This window comes from Aplosporella prunicola, assembly GCF_010093885.1.
Source record: "Aplosporella prunicola CBS 121167 unplaced genomic scaffold K452scaffold_6, whole genome shotgun sequence".
NCBI lineage: Eukaryota > Fungi > Ascomycota > Dothideomycetes > Botryosphaeriales > Aplosporellaceae > Aplosporella > Aplosporella prunicola.
In genome coordinates, this window is record NW_022983534.1 from 206,959 (window position 1) to 219,879 (window position 12,921).

Here is a 12,921-nt window from a genome sequence, read left to right on the forward strand (position 1 = left end):
AATACACGAGATAGTAGACGGAGAGGAAGAGAGGGAGAGGAAGAGAGGGAGAGAGGGAGAGAGGGAGAGAGGAAGATAGAGGGAGAGAGGAAGATAGAGGAAGAGAGAGAGAGAAGACGCTCGGGTATGTACAGACAATCTTAACCAAAGCCTCACAACCTACCAGGCAGACAGCCACCTACAACACCAACAACCCGCCGCCGCACCCGCACGCTCACACCATCTAATCCCTAACCCCCCACCGTCCAACCTCCTTCATCGCCTCCGTCCCGCCCTCACTCAGCTCGGGCCTTCCCAAAACACCAGCAACGCACCTCCAGCCATCCCTTCCCCCACCCCACCTCAGCACCTCATCCCTATACCTCGCGCCAGCAGCACGGTCCACCGACGCCTTGCCCGCGCCAAACACCTGCGCCCACACCTTGCCCGCAATCGCCCGGTCGAACAGGTAGCTGTAGTACGTGGCGCCGTAGCCGAACAAGTGGCCGAAGAAGCCCTGCCATGCCGTGCCCGCCGGCTCCGGGATCGTGCTGTGCTCGTTGTAGATGTTGTGGTAGACGCGCGAGGAGCTGAACGACTCGGCTGCAGGCAGGCGCGAGTGGTACGCCTGGTCGAGCATCGCGAGCAGGATCTGGGCTTCTGTTTCTGCGCCGCTGAGGCGACGGTCTATCGCCAGCCGCTCCTCGACAAGGCGATATGGCAGCGGCGAGTCCGTCTCGTAGTGGCGCGCGAAGAGAGCGAGCACCTCGGGTGCAGCGGCAAAGTGCTCCATCAGCACAGAGGGCAGCTCCGCAAAGTCCGTCGCGCACCGCGTCCCGCTCACGTTTTGCAGCTTCGTGCGCCCGCAGATCGAATGGATCGCGTGGCCCATCTCGTGGAAGAGCGTCTGTACCTCACGGAAGCTGAGCAGCGTCGGGCGCGCACTGTGGATCGTCTGCCCGTGCGTGTCAAAGTCGCAGATCAGGGCGATAGTCGGGAGCTGGTAAACCGAGTTGCCCGTTGGGTCAGCAGGGTCTGGAGACGACGCCATGCCGTCCGTTGCTGCCTCAACGGGCGACGCGAACGGGTGCGTCGTATTGGCTGCTTCGGCGATCTCCTCCCCGGAGATCAGGCGCGAGCAGCGGAGAGTAAAGTGCGCGGGGTTCGGGTTCTTGCCCGGGCGCGAGAAGAGATCGCAGTAGACAACCGCTATGTGGCCCTCGTTCTCGTCGATGACGTCCAAACGCCGCACATCCGTGTTCCACGTCTCTCCGGGAAGAGTCTCGTGAGGGACGAGCCGGATACCGTAAAGTCTAGAAAACAGGCGCGAAAGGCCTTGCATCACGGTGCCAAGGGAGAAGTAAGAGGAGAGGAAGTCAGGAGACCGGATGCGCGTGCGAAGAGACGAGATGAGCTGCTGGGTGTAGTAGTCCCTGTCCCACGCGTTCAAACGGCCTGGGAAGTTATCTTGACGCGCATCCGACTTCTTGAGCTCCAGGAGTTCCTGCAACTCATTGTTGACCTGGATATGGTTGTCCGCAACCAAAGCCTGAAGGAATTGGTTCACGGCTTCCGGCGTGCCTGCCATCTTGTCCGTGAGCGCCATGTGCGCAAAGCTCTCATAACCTGAAAGCTCCGCGAGCTCTGCCCTCAACTTGAGCATCTTTTCAAGTTTAGAGATATTGCCCTTGGACGCAGTCCGATTGGCCATGTAAATCTCTCTTCTAACATCAGGGTCCTCGACCGTCCTCAATGCCATCATAGCGGGCATGCCGATTGCAGGGAGTGTGATTTTGCCCCATCTAGTCAAGTTACGCGCCAGGTTCGGGTCCATGCCCTTCATCCTGGCACTGTCAAACTTCAAGTACGGCTTTTCCGGCGCCATGCCGTCAACGAAATCAGTCCCAGTATGGGTGATGTCGTTGGAAAGGTCCACGAATTTATGTCGCGCGCCCTCCGGCAAATCAATGGCCGACTTTGAGAAATCTCTCATGAGGATCTGCGCCACGACCTGCTCCTCTTCCGTCCACGAGTTCCAGATTTCCGGTATCAACGCAGCCTTTTTCAGCTGGTCGTTCAAGCCGGTCGTCGTGTTCAGACGGTTCATGTATTCAAACATGATGGCGTAGGCCTGGGTCGCGGCGGCCTGTATGCGCGGGTCGGGATGAGTCGAGCGGACAAAGTCAGCCAAGTCAATGACGCGGCATAGCAGGTCGCTGAGCCTGTCGAGGTCTCTGGATAGCGAGCGGTATTCCTCGATGGTGCTCGCGGCCAGCACCTTGTCCACGATCTTGATACATTTCTGCAGCGTGACCTCGGCAAAGTGCTGGAAGCCCTCGGGCTTGGTGAGGTAGCGATTCTGGAAGAGACCAGCAAGCTGGCCAGTCGACTGTTTCCTGGTCTGGGCGGAGAATTCCTTCCAGAAGGTGGGCGAGTCGAAGATACGACGCAAGACGCGGTCGTCATGAGCAGCATCGGGCGCCGAGTGAGTCGCGGGCGAACGGTCGACTTGAGCAGCGGCGGCGGCAAGGCTGCTGCCCAGACGACGGTGCTGGAGGCGCAGACAGGCGGCGCAAGTCCAGGCCTGTCTTTGGGAGCGCTTCAACATTGTTGTAACGGTTGGGATGTCCGTCGGGCGTGCGGGGACACAGACACAGCATGCATGACGGAACAAGCGGTTCCCGCCAAGCCTCGCCCGGGGAAAGAGCACCTCGCCCAAGCCCGAGTACAACGCATTCGCCATTCCCTCTCTGCTCGCTCCCGCCGCCACACGCACCCATTGGTCTCCCCCCTCTCCTCCGCCATGGCCTTCAGACCTCTCTTTAGCCAGGTACGCCCCCTGCCCTGACCCCCCCGCGCCCTGACTCTGACATAGGTACTTTATCCCAGCGCGCCGTCGTGCCCGCGACGTCCGCAATTCTTGCCGCCGGTCTCTCCCTCTACCCCGTCCGCTCCCTTCACGCCGAGGCGCCACTCACCTCCGAGATGGCGCGCGAGATCGTATGCCGCTCCAACTGTTTAGGCTGTCCGGCCCCTCTAACCCCGTCGCACAGGACCTCCGCAAGCCCATCTACGAGGACGCCGCTACCCCGGCCACTGAGATCCCCAGCCCGCCCAAGGCCGCGCCCAAGCTCTCGTCGCCCACGCCCACGGAACGTCTGGCCCAGCAGATCGGCCAAGCGCGCCTCTTCCTGCACGGCTACGCCGCCAAGAGCGAGGACCAGCTCAACAAGGGCCTGAGCGAGGCCTTGCGCCTGGAGAACAGCTTCACCAACACGATTGCGTCGCTGGCGCCGCCCAAGGAGTCGGGCGAGAAGGTGATGCCGGGCGCGCTGTACGTGGTCGTGGCCGCCATGGCCGGCAGCATCGTGACGCGCAACCGCAACATCCTGCTGCGCGCGACGGTGCCGGCCATTACGGGCGTCGTGGCCGCCCACGCCGTCCTGCCCATCACCACGCGCAACGTCGGCAACCTCGTCTGGTCCTACGAGGAGCGCTTCCCCGTCGTCGCGCACAACCACATCCTCGTCAAGGAGCGCGTCAGCCGCTTCGTCGAGACGGGCAAGGCCCACAGCCAGATGACGTTCGCCATGGCCGAGGAGAAGATTGGCAGCGTGAGGGAAGCTGTCGAGGACTGGGTCAGGCAAGGCAAATAGGCGTCAAGGCCTGGGGCGGCGGTATTTTAAAAGAAAAGACGCAGCATTCGTGAGTTTGTGCCGGGCGCTGGCAGACGCACAGCTGGGCATATTTTCGTTTGTGAGCGTACCGGATTGGGAGTAGACGGAAAATGTACCATCAGCGCAGCTTGTAGGTAAGACTAGAGAGTGGGTACCTCCATGCTCGGTCGTCAATTGTACAAAACTACCATTATTTTTGCTTGTGCTATATCAGTTTTGTTCGTTCTACTCGCGCTGAAGCACCATTGTCCGCGACGACATGGATAAGCGCTCGAATCTCGGAGTTTCGCGGAAATTCCCACGCGCTGCAATGTCACTAATAATAGCCCGCACGGCGCAACACCAAACCCCTACCACAGTCGGAAGGGGAGATATAATCACAATACCCATATCCATCGCGACATATACAGCCACGAACGCAAGCTCTGCATCTACGTAAAAAGTAACCCATAAAGCCCGTCCTCGGCTACGCAAGAAGTGGTACAGGCGCATACATTTGATTGGTGCAATTGCAGCATCTGCAATCATCTACCTTGACTTCAGAGCGACTTGACGAGTTTTTGCTTTGTGGAGGACTGTTTATTGCGTGCGCGAATGACAGTGTCCACCCCGCCGGCTGTGGTAAGTTTGTGCTGTGTATGTTGTTAGCTGTAAAACATAGCTGGCTTGACTAGGCGCTGGCGTTTAGGTCCTAGAACTGCGCTCACGCTTCCATGGGTATGTATGTATTGAGTGTTTTCCCTTACACCCAGTCACTGGATTATGACATGGGTTGTCTTCCCCCGATTGCAGAGTCTGCACATAATACTCATGTTTACATGTTTTTGTGTGCAGAGTTAACGCTTTCTACAAGTTGTTTTGAAGGAGCTGGGTCCGGAGGGTGTGTTTGTGGTGGATGTACGGAGTAGTAGCCCACAAAGACATTGCCGACATGTCTAGCCGTGGTACTTCTAGATATCTAGATCTGGCAGGAATAGGTTGGGGCCGACTGTTGCTGGATGTGCTTTGGGGGATGGAGAGAGGGCGCAGGGTCAGAGGACTCGACACGATGCGGTTGGTGATGACAGTAGGTATCTGAGAATACGTTATTGTTCCAGCCGGGCGAGAGCAAAGGGACCCAAAACAATGTCGGAGTAAAAAAGATGAAGTCGCTTCCGAGCTCGCCCAATCCCCGTAAGGTAGTTACAGTAAAGGTAGGGTACTTAGGCTGGCGCTAGCCTCCACGTCTTGGCACCCCGCGACCCCGCCATCGGCGACGACCCCTCCCTCCTTCCGTTCATCATCAGGCCGTCCTCCTCTCACCCACCAAAACGCCTCATCTACGCACCAAGCCCTCCACGCCAACCATACGCACATCTCCATCCGCGCGCCTTCACACACCTACCAGCACCCACCAACACCAACCAACATCCAAACATGTCCGCCACGACCGAAGGCGCGCCCGGCCACGGCACAGTCGCGCACCTGCTGCCGCAGAGCTACAAGCGCATGGTAGCAGCGTGGCTGGAGGAAGACACGCCGGACTTTGACTACGGGGGCTTCGTCGTCGGGGAGGAGGAGACGGAGGCGCGGCTGCTGGGGAAGAGCGAGGTGAGTAATGTTGGCTTTGCGTGGTTTCCTACGTCTTTTCCGTCTCTGAGTCTGTGTGTCTGCTTCTGGGGTTTGTGAGAGCGGTGCTGTGCATGGCTTTAAGAGCAAGGCAAGGCAAGGCGCAGCGAATCGCGCACGTCGGATAGCGGGCGGAGTTGCTTTTGTTTGCTTGGACGCCCACGCGACTGACTGACTGACTGACTGACTGACGCTCCCCCACCACGACAGGGCATCGTCGCCGGCGTCCCCTTCTTCAACGAAGTCTTCACGCAGCTGGACTGCAGCGTAACCTGGCACATTGCGGAAGGCGCCTCCTTCGCGCCCGTAACACACTGCGCAACGGTGCGGGGCCCCGTGCGCAAACTCCTGCTCGGCGAGCGCGTCGCGCTGAACGCACTCGCGCGCTGCTCCGGCATCGCGACGCAATCGGCGCGCACGCTCGCGCTGCTCCGCCGCGCCGGCTACACCTCCACGCTCGCCGGCACGCGCAAGACCACGCCCGGCTTCCGCCTCGTCGAGAAGTACGGCATGCTGGTCGGCGGGTGCGATCCGCACCGGCACACGCTGTCGACGATGACGATGCTGAAGGACAACCACATCCACGCGAGCGCGTCTATAACCCGCGCAGTCGCGGCCGCGAAAGCGGCGGGCGGCTTCGCCGTCAAGGTCGAGGTGGAGTGCCAGAGCTTTGAGGAGGCGGACGAGGCGATTGCCGCGGGGGCGGAGGTCGTGATGTTGGATAATTTTACCGGGGAGGGGGTGCGGGAGTGCGCGCGGCGGCTGAAGGAGAAGTGGGGGCAGCGGGCGCTGGTCGAGGTGAGTGGCGGGTTGACGGAGGAGAATGTTAGCCAGTTTGTGTGTGAGTGGGTTGATGTGGTCAGTACGAGTAGTATTCACCAGGGCGTCAAGCATGTGGATTTTAGCTTGAAGGTTGTGCCGAAGGGCAAGGGGGCGGGCGAGGTCAAGGGCGAGTCGTTGGAGGTTTAGCTGCTGCGCGTTGATTTACATACTGTACTAGGTGCTCTTACGATATGGCATACCTGCCTACCTGCCTACCTGGCCGTTTGCTCGTCTGCCTGTCCGCCCGTCTGCCCGGCTAACGCATGACCCGCGCACTACACCATCAGGACCTCCCACTCCAACTCTACCTACTATACCATATCCACATCCACCCACCACCAGCCATCTCCTGCAGCATATCGAGCCCTACCACACTGCACCACCCCACACCTACCCCCTCCCCTTATGCATACTATACTGTTCCCTCAGCGCCTCCAGCTCCCGCTGAAACTTCTCCATCTCATCCAGCACATCGGCACCAGCACCAGGACTCACGACGTCCGCGCCACTAGCAGCACCAGCAGCAGCACCACCATCACCACCAGCAACGTCCACGCTCCCGGCCCTACTCCCAGCAGCAGCAGCATCCTCGTCCTCCTCATCCACGCCCCTCACGCGCTCAACCTCCCCGCTCCTCCTCCCCCCCCCACCACCACCACCACCAGAACGGTCAAACTCCCCGCTCCGCCGCCCACTACTCCTCGGCGGGGGCGGAGGCGGGGGCGGGGGCGCACCTCCAGGTGAGCCGCCAGCGACATCATAGCCCGACGAGTTGGAGAGGCGGTGGCGCGCCTTCTTTGACGCGGCAGAGCGGTGCGAGGACGAGCGGCTGGGCGTTGTGGTCGCGACGTCTGTGGTCGACGCTGCTGCGGAAGCGGAGGCGGAGGCGCTGGCGCCGGAGCGGCGGGTTGGCGGCGGGGGCGGGGGTTTTGCTGAGGTGGAGGTTGCGCTGGAGGGCGTGGGCGTGGAGGTGGGTGGCAGGTTGGGGAAGGACGTCGTCAGGGCTGCGGGGTGGTGGGGGTGCGCATGCGAGTGGGGATGTGCTTGGTGCGGCGCGGCGGCATAAGGGAAGGGATACGCGTCCGTGCCGGGGACGTCGCCGTCGAGCGGCATGTCCAGCTCTTCCTCTGGGACCGACGCCGCGGTCGTGGCGGAGCTGCTGCGCGAGCGAGACGAAAACGCCCCGGACATGGCCATGCTGTTGCTGCCATTGCCGCGGAGCTGGCTATGCCGTCGCGCGGCTGGTGGAGGGGGCGGCGCGCGCTTCTGCTGCGGTGGTGGTGTTGGCGCTGCCGCGGGCGGCGCTGCTACGGAGGCGGCGTCCTCCTCTACCGACATGCTTCTCGACGGCTCGGCGCTGGACCTGCGCGGCGGGCGCGGGGGAGGGGGTGCCGGCTTCGCGGCATCAGAGGACGAGGAGGCGCGGTGCGGCGGCGGCGGTGGCCGGCTGGTAGCTGGAGCTGGAGCTGGAGCTGGAGCTGGAGATGGAGCTGTGGGCGTGGTCTCCGAGGGCGAGAAATCGCTAAACGAGACGGTCTGCGGACCGCGCGAGGGCATATTGATGGAGCGACCGTACTTGTGTCGCGGCGGTGGGGGCTTAGCTTTCTTCTCAGACTTGGTGCCATCCGGCCTGCCACCCGTCATCTCGTACGAACTGCGGCGCGAATCCGCGGAAGGCACGGGCTCGATGCCGGAGCCGGAGCCAGCGCTGCTGCCGCTTCCACTGCTGCCATTATTGCTGGTGTCGCCGAATGCGGGTCGAGCCGTCGCGGATGATGATGGTGGTGGTGGTGGTGACGACGATGCCGCTCCCGCGCTCCCCGTCAAGAGCAGCCGCTTGAACTGGTCCACGTCCATTGACGCGCGCGCCTTGTGCGCACCGCCCGCTGCAGGGCCGGCGTTCTCCTGTGCCGGCTCCATCGACGCCAGCGTGCGCGCGAAGGGGTTGGGCACTGCGCCGCTGCTCGTCCGGGAATGCGACGACGCGGGCAGCGCGGGCGACTTCTGCGCGCCGAGCTCCAGGCCGTCCAACGGCTCGGCATCGTGGTCGTAGGCTTTGTCGTCTGGAAGCTCTTCTGGCGCGGGAGGCGGCGGAGACGCGGGGCTCGGCCTCGTAAGGGGCGCCGGGCTGTGGAAAGCGCGGGGCGGAGGAGAGGCGACGCGGACCGTCTTCTTGGGCTTTGCGGATGCGGCAGCTGGGGCTTGGGGGAAGTTAGTCGAGTCGGGTGTCGGGCAGCGAGGAGGGATAAATACGCTTAAAGTCGTCACGGTAAAGCTGCTGCTCCTGGTGCTGCTGGTGCTGCTGCTGCTGTTGTTGTTGTATGGAGCGGCGGAAGGGATTGGCCGACATGGTGGGCTTGCGGTCGAGTTCACAGATACAGAAGCAGAAAGGCAGACATCTTGAGCGGGCAGACCGGGGGAAGAGGTGAGATGGGCTGGCGCATCGCTTGCTTTGCACGTCACTCGGTTGCAAAACGACCCCGCCATGTCATCGCCGAATCCACCACCACGACAGAAAGGTACTAGCTATAGCTATGTATTATACAAATGCGTTTGTCTGCACCTAATCACCGTCCCTTGAATGCCGGCTTCCGCTTCTCCCGGAACGCCAGCAGCGCCTCGTCGCGGTCCTGCGTCGCCACGACGGCTTCATAGCATTTATTCTCGACGCTCTCGCCGCCCGCGCAGCCCTCAACGGCCGCCAACCCCGCGCGCACCGCCAACGGCGCGCCCTCGCAGATGGTGCGTGCCAGCTGCACCGCCTCATTCAGCACCCTCTCGCGCGCGACGCCCGACTGGCCCACCTCCTCCGGCAGCACCTGCACCAGCCGGTCGCACAGCCCGAGAAAGTACGCCTCCGGGCCCGCCACGCGCCGCCCCGTCAGCACCATGTCGCGCGCCCGCGCCAGCCCGATCAGCGCCGGCAGCCGGTACGTCCCGCCTGCGCCCGGCACAATGCCCAGCCGTGTCTCCGGCAGCGCGACCGTGGCGTTCGTCCCGAAGACGCGGAAGTGCGTCGTCAGTGCCAGCTCGAGCCCGCCGCCGAAAGCGAGCGATGACAGCGCCGTAATGGTCGGGATGGGTAGGCCTGCAATGGCCGTGAAGGTGCCGCGCAGCGTGGCCAGGAATTCGGCGGTCCTGTGCGCGTGGGCGTGTCAGCTCTTATGATCATTCGGGCAACAGGTAGGACAGTCTTAGGGAGGAGGGGACGGACTGCTCAGGCGTAAAGGTAGCGCGCTCCTTGAGGTCCGCGCCGGCGCAAAAGCTGGTGTCGACGTCGCTAGCGAGGACGAGGGCGCGGGTAGGACCGTCGACGCCCTCGGCCGCGACGTCCTGGACGTGGCGGCGCAGCTCGCTGAGGAGCGCGCGCGAGATGGCGTTGCGAGCCTCGGGCCGGTTGAGCGAGAGGATGCGGATGGAGCCGCAGTGCGGGGCGGGGACGCTGGTCGACTTGACGAGCGGCTGCGCCGAGCTCGAGCTCAGCTGCCGCACGCTGCGGCGCGGTGCCTGCACCAGCGTGCGCGAGAGAATCGTTAGGCGGAGGGGGGTGGGCGCCATGGTGTTGATGGGTGCTGCTGCTCTTTGCCGGAGCGATGGAAGCTTAAACGCCGAATGTGGGGTATCAGGTACCGAGGATCCGTGTGGAAGCAGACACCAACTACTACCCCGTTGCAGTCGCATCCTTACAATCAAGGTATGAGAGGGTACGCGGGTGGGCAAATGTCCGGGGCTGGCTGATAAGACACTGCTGGCTCTGAAGGAACTTGGTAGGTGGTGTAGGTATTGGATGAGGGCTTTCCCAACCAGAGTGCGTCAATCGGTGGTCAAACGTGCTTTGCCTCTCTCGCTGAGTTCACATTCCTTCTTACGCTTTCAATCGGCTTTCGTCCAATTCCTCCCTGAACAAAGCGACAGAATGAAACATGGAGGGAAGCTAGATCGTTTCTTCCATAAATGGTGCTCTCTGATAGTGTTTCCAGTACTTACGGGCTTCGGCTGCTTGGAGCTAAAGGAATATATCTAGTGGTCATATTCGTGGGCGGATGCGTGGCGCCGTTGCCGTAGGAATGTTCAGTGAAAGAGATAACGACCGTGGCTTCCATTTGGAGAATACATGACATAGTATACGAACTTCCGAGCTCGGAAAAGTGAACCATGATTCTTCCACCACTCATGCCATCATCGTCCGCTGTGCAGATCTTTGAGTTAAGATGGCGCGGCGCTGTCAGTAACTTCATGGCAGAACTCTTCCTCGCAGAGCGCACTACAGCATCTCTCTGGATGAGCGCTGTTGCTGTTGCGAAAAACAAGACAAGATAGAACAACACCGAGTGGTAGTGCTTACTTATCTATATAGTGCCTGCCTTTATTCTCGAGTGAAGCCATCCGGCCAGGCTTATCGACCTAATAAAAAGCAACCCAACACAAGCACAACACCATCCCAATCTCACTCTCACTCACACTCACACATAGTCAGCAGAAGCACCAAAACCAAATAGAAATAGGTAAATAAAAAATAAAAACCAGGCACCCAAAACACAAAAAACTGAGCCGCCCTGCAGAGCAGCCCAGAAAACCAACTTAATGGTTTTTTTAATTGTAGAGTTCACCCACGGCAGGATCGAACCCAGCACCCCCCGGGGCTTTTGGACTGGTGCTTGACTAGTGTACTTACACCAATCACAGTTCTGTGGAATTCCACTGAGCCAACCATGATGGAAGACTACCCACGATGGGTACTGGTTGTTTTCGACAAATTGACTTATGTACTACAGAAAACTGACCTGCGCTTATCTGTCGCTCTTGCCTGCGCTGTTTTCGCGGCCGCAGTGCAGCGTCAGACTTCAGTGTTCAGAAGTCACGCTTTGAAGTTTGCGCGGCTTTGACGTTTGTGACGACACAACCCTCAATTTACTATATATTGAACGCAGTCGAACAATCCATTTCCTTCCAGTTATAGCATGTCACAAAAGTGAAATCTACCATTTTCTTTTCCTTCCCTGATATCAACGCTTGGTGAACTGTAACCTGCAATAAACGGTCGGCCGAATTTCAGAAATGACTAATTTTGTAGCAAGGAGTGAGACGGGTACCCGACGTGAGAAATTTTTTGTTTGTGTTTCCTTGGTTATAAGATCGAGTGAAGTGTGTAGTCGACGTGAGAAGCTAACTGGTAATTGAGAGCAAAGTGTGTGACTGTGTATTGGAGTCGGCAGGAATGGGTGGTGCTCTGATGTTGCACACTGAGGCTCGGAGCCTTGGCCATGACGAAGACGACCTTCATGGTTTTGACTACTGATGAGCGGTTGGGGGCATAGGAGTAAACACTAAGACGATGGCAGCATTGGCAGGGAGCCGAACATTGTTGGAAACGAGAGAATTGTGCTAACTGCTTATTAGAGGCCCTCCGGCTGGCGCTGCTTGAAGTGTTTGCGTGAGTTATTTGCGGCCGACTGATTACTGCTTGCAATAAGCTGAAGTTTTTTGTGTGAGGCGATGTGCTGCTATTGCTTGTGATGCGATTTTCTTGCTGCTTAGGTATGATGGGTCAAAACAGTGACAAATGTTGATATCCAGTGGTTGCTAAGGGGTAAATTGAACCTGTGTGCGCAGTGGCGTGCGCGAGAGATTCACAAACTATTACAGATTGGACAAGAGACAGAAATTGAAGCTGCGAAGGCCTATAAGCAACTGGACTGTCTAAGCCCACTAGCGTCCCGAAAGGCTGACTGAACAACCACACCGTCGGTTTTGGGACATGTTGGTTGAAAGAGTTGAAGAGTGCTGGCTCAGGTGAGGATTGCAAGTTGAAGTGAGAACTGCTGGTAATTGAAGGAAATAATCGCTGGTTGCAACAAAGTGTGCCCATCGATAAGAGACACCGAATAGAGTGTGTCTGGTTGAAGAGAAGTCTAAAGCGATAGGTGATGTGCGGATTGTACATGACGGAGAGTATTTATGCCGAAGACATGGGCTTCCCCATAATGTAGCTACGGCTCAACAGCCGCAGCCAGAGGGGGAGGCTTTCTTCTATTTCCTTCAGGGCGCTCTGCGCCTTTTCTTAGAAGGGTGGCCGTCACCACCGCTGCCATCGTCCTTGCGCTTGCCGCTTTCGCGTTCTTCTATCTTTTGCTTAACGGTGGCAATGATGCCGTCTACCATCTGCCGGTCGGCCTCGCTTCGTTTGCCCGCCTCATGGACCAACTGACGAAGCATTTCCTCACGTGCGGAAGGCAGGACATATAGCCCCACGGCTCGCCGCTTGTCGACGGCAGCATAGCAGGACAATCCCTTACCGTGATGACGCTTGCACTTCGGACATTGGGGGGTCTTGCGATCTCCCCAATGCGGGTTGGCGCATTTTTTGCAGAGTGGAGGATCCTTCAGTGCCGTCGTCTTCGGCTGGAACTTCGGTTGGAGCAGTTTTCTGCCAGCCTCCATGTCAGAGTCCATTGCCAGTTTCGCAGCCTTGGGCAGGCAAATCTCCGGGTGCTTCTTCCTGCAGTTATTGCATGGAGGCTTTCCAGCAACACGCCAGACAGCCCTTTGGTCATCATACTTTTGGAAGGCGATGAAATATAACTTGTGAAATTGCAGCAGGAGGGTGTCATCCATCCAAGGAGGGCCTCTCTTGGGCTCCATTTTGAATCGAGCGGAAGGAGTATTCCGGCCGAAGCCAACAGGACTGTCCTGGACAGTACCAACTATAGGACAGGTCTGATCGACTCCAGAGAGACTCGGGGCCTGAGTGAATTCAAGACCAAGAGTGGGTTGGCCGGAGCCAGAGGGACTCAGAATTTGGCTGGAACCAGAACCTGGATTTTTTTTTTTTTTT

General features: G+C 59.3%; 7 protein-coding genes across 7 annotated transcripts in view; 3 read left to right on the plus strand and 4 right to left on the minus strand.

Moving 5' to 3' along the window:
• K452DRAFT_141838 (uncharacterized protein) overlaps positions 1–184 on the plus strand; it is a 544-nt gene extending 360 nt beyond the window's left edge. Inside the window, exon 1 of the mRNA XM_033535415.1 lies at positions 1–184. This exon is cut by the window's left edge and continues 360 nt beyond it. Within this exon, the coding sequence (XP_033400149.1) occupies positions 1–144 (144 nt within the window). The 3' untranslated portion in view covers positions 145–184.
• Positions 1–2,600, minus strand: K452DRAFT_284759 (uncharacterized protein). The gene has a single exon (XM_033540005.1). It carries the CDS (start codon positions 2,585–2,587, stop codon positions 224–226), a length of 2,364 nt encoding a protein of 787 aa, XP_033400150.1. The 5' UTR covers positions 2,588–2,600; the 3' UTR covers positions 1–223.
• Positions 2,601–2,687: 87 nt separating this feature from the next.
• On the plus strand, positions 2,688–3,845 carry K452DRAFT_266264 (uncharacterized protein). Its single transcript, XM_033538787.1, has 3 exons — positions 2,688–2,809; positions 2,869–2,979; positions 3,033–3,845. Exons 1-3 carry the CDS (start codon positions 2,783–2,785, stop codon positions 3,633–3,635), a joined length of 741 nt encoding a protein of 246 aa, XP_033400151.1. The 5' UTR covers positions 2,688–2,782; the 3' UTR covers positions 3,636–3,845.
• A 1,227-nt stretch (positions 3,846–5,072) lies between these two features.
• On the plus strand, positions 5,073–6,233 carry K452DRAFT_295889 (uncharacterized protein; the record flags this gene model as incomplete). Its single annotated transcript, XM_033541866.1, has 2 exons — positions 5,073–5,246; positions 5,475–6,233. 2 exons carry the CDS (start codon positions 5,073–5,075, stop codon positions 6,231–6,233), a joined length of 933 nt encoding a protein of 310 aa, XP_033400152.1.
• A 243-nt stretch (positions 6,234–6,476) lies between these two features.
• K452DRAFT_295890 (uncharacterized protein) lies at positions 6,477–8,436 on the minus strand (the record flags this gene model as incomplete). Its single annotated transcript, XM_033541867.1, has 2 exons — positions 6,477–8,287; positions 8,340–8,436. The coding sequence occupies 2 exons, from the start codon at positions 8,434–8,436 to the stop codon at positions 6,477–6,479; spliced, it is 1,908 nt and encodes a 635-aa protein (XP_033400153.1).
• Positions 8,437–8,653: 217 nt separating this feature from the next.
• On the minus strand, positions 8,654–9,644 carry K452DRAFT_222641 (uncharacterized protein; the record flags this gene model as incomplete). Its single annotated transcript, XM_033536568.1, has 2 exons — positions 8,654–9,224; positions 9,301–9,644. The coding sequence occupies 2 exons, from the start codon at positions 9,642–9,644 to the stop codon at positions 8,654–8,656; spliced, it is 915 nt and encodes a 304-aa protein (XP_033400154.1).
• Positions 9,645–12,104: 2,460 nt separating this feature from the next.
• On the minus strand, positions 12,105–12,728 carry K452DRAFT_356638 (uncharacterized protein; the record flags this gene model as incomplete). The annotated part of the gene is made up of 1 exon (XM_033546066.1): positions 12,105–12,728. The coding sequence occupies one exon, from the start codon at positions 12,726–12,728 to the stop codon at positions 12,126–12,128; it is 603 nt and encodes a 200-aa protein (XP_033400155.1). The 3' UTR covers positions 12,105–12,125.
• Between the last annotated feature and the right edge of the window lie 193 nt (positions 12,729–12,921).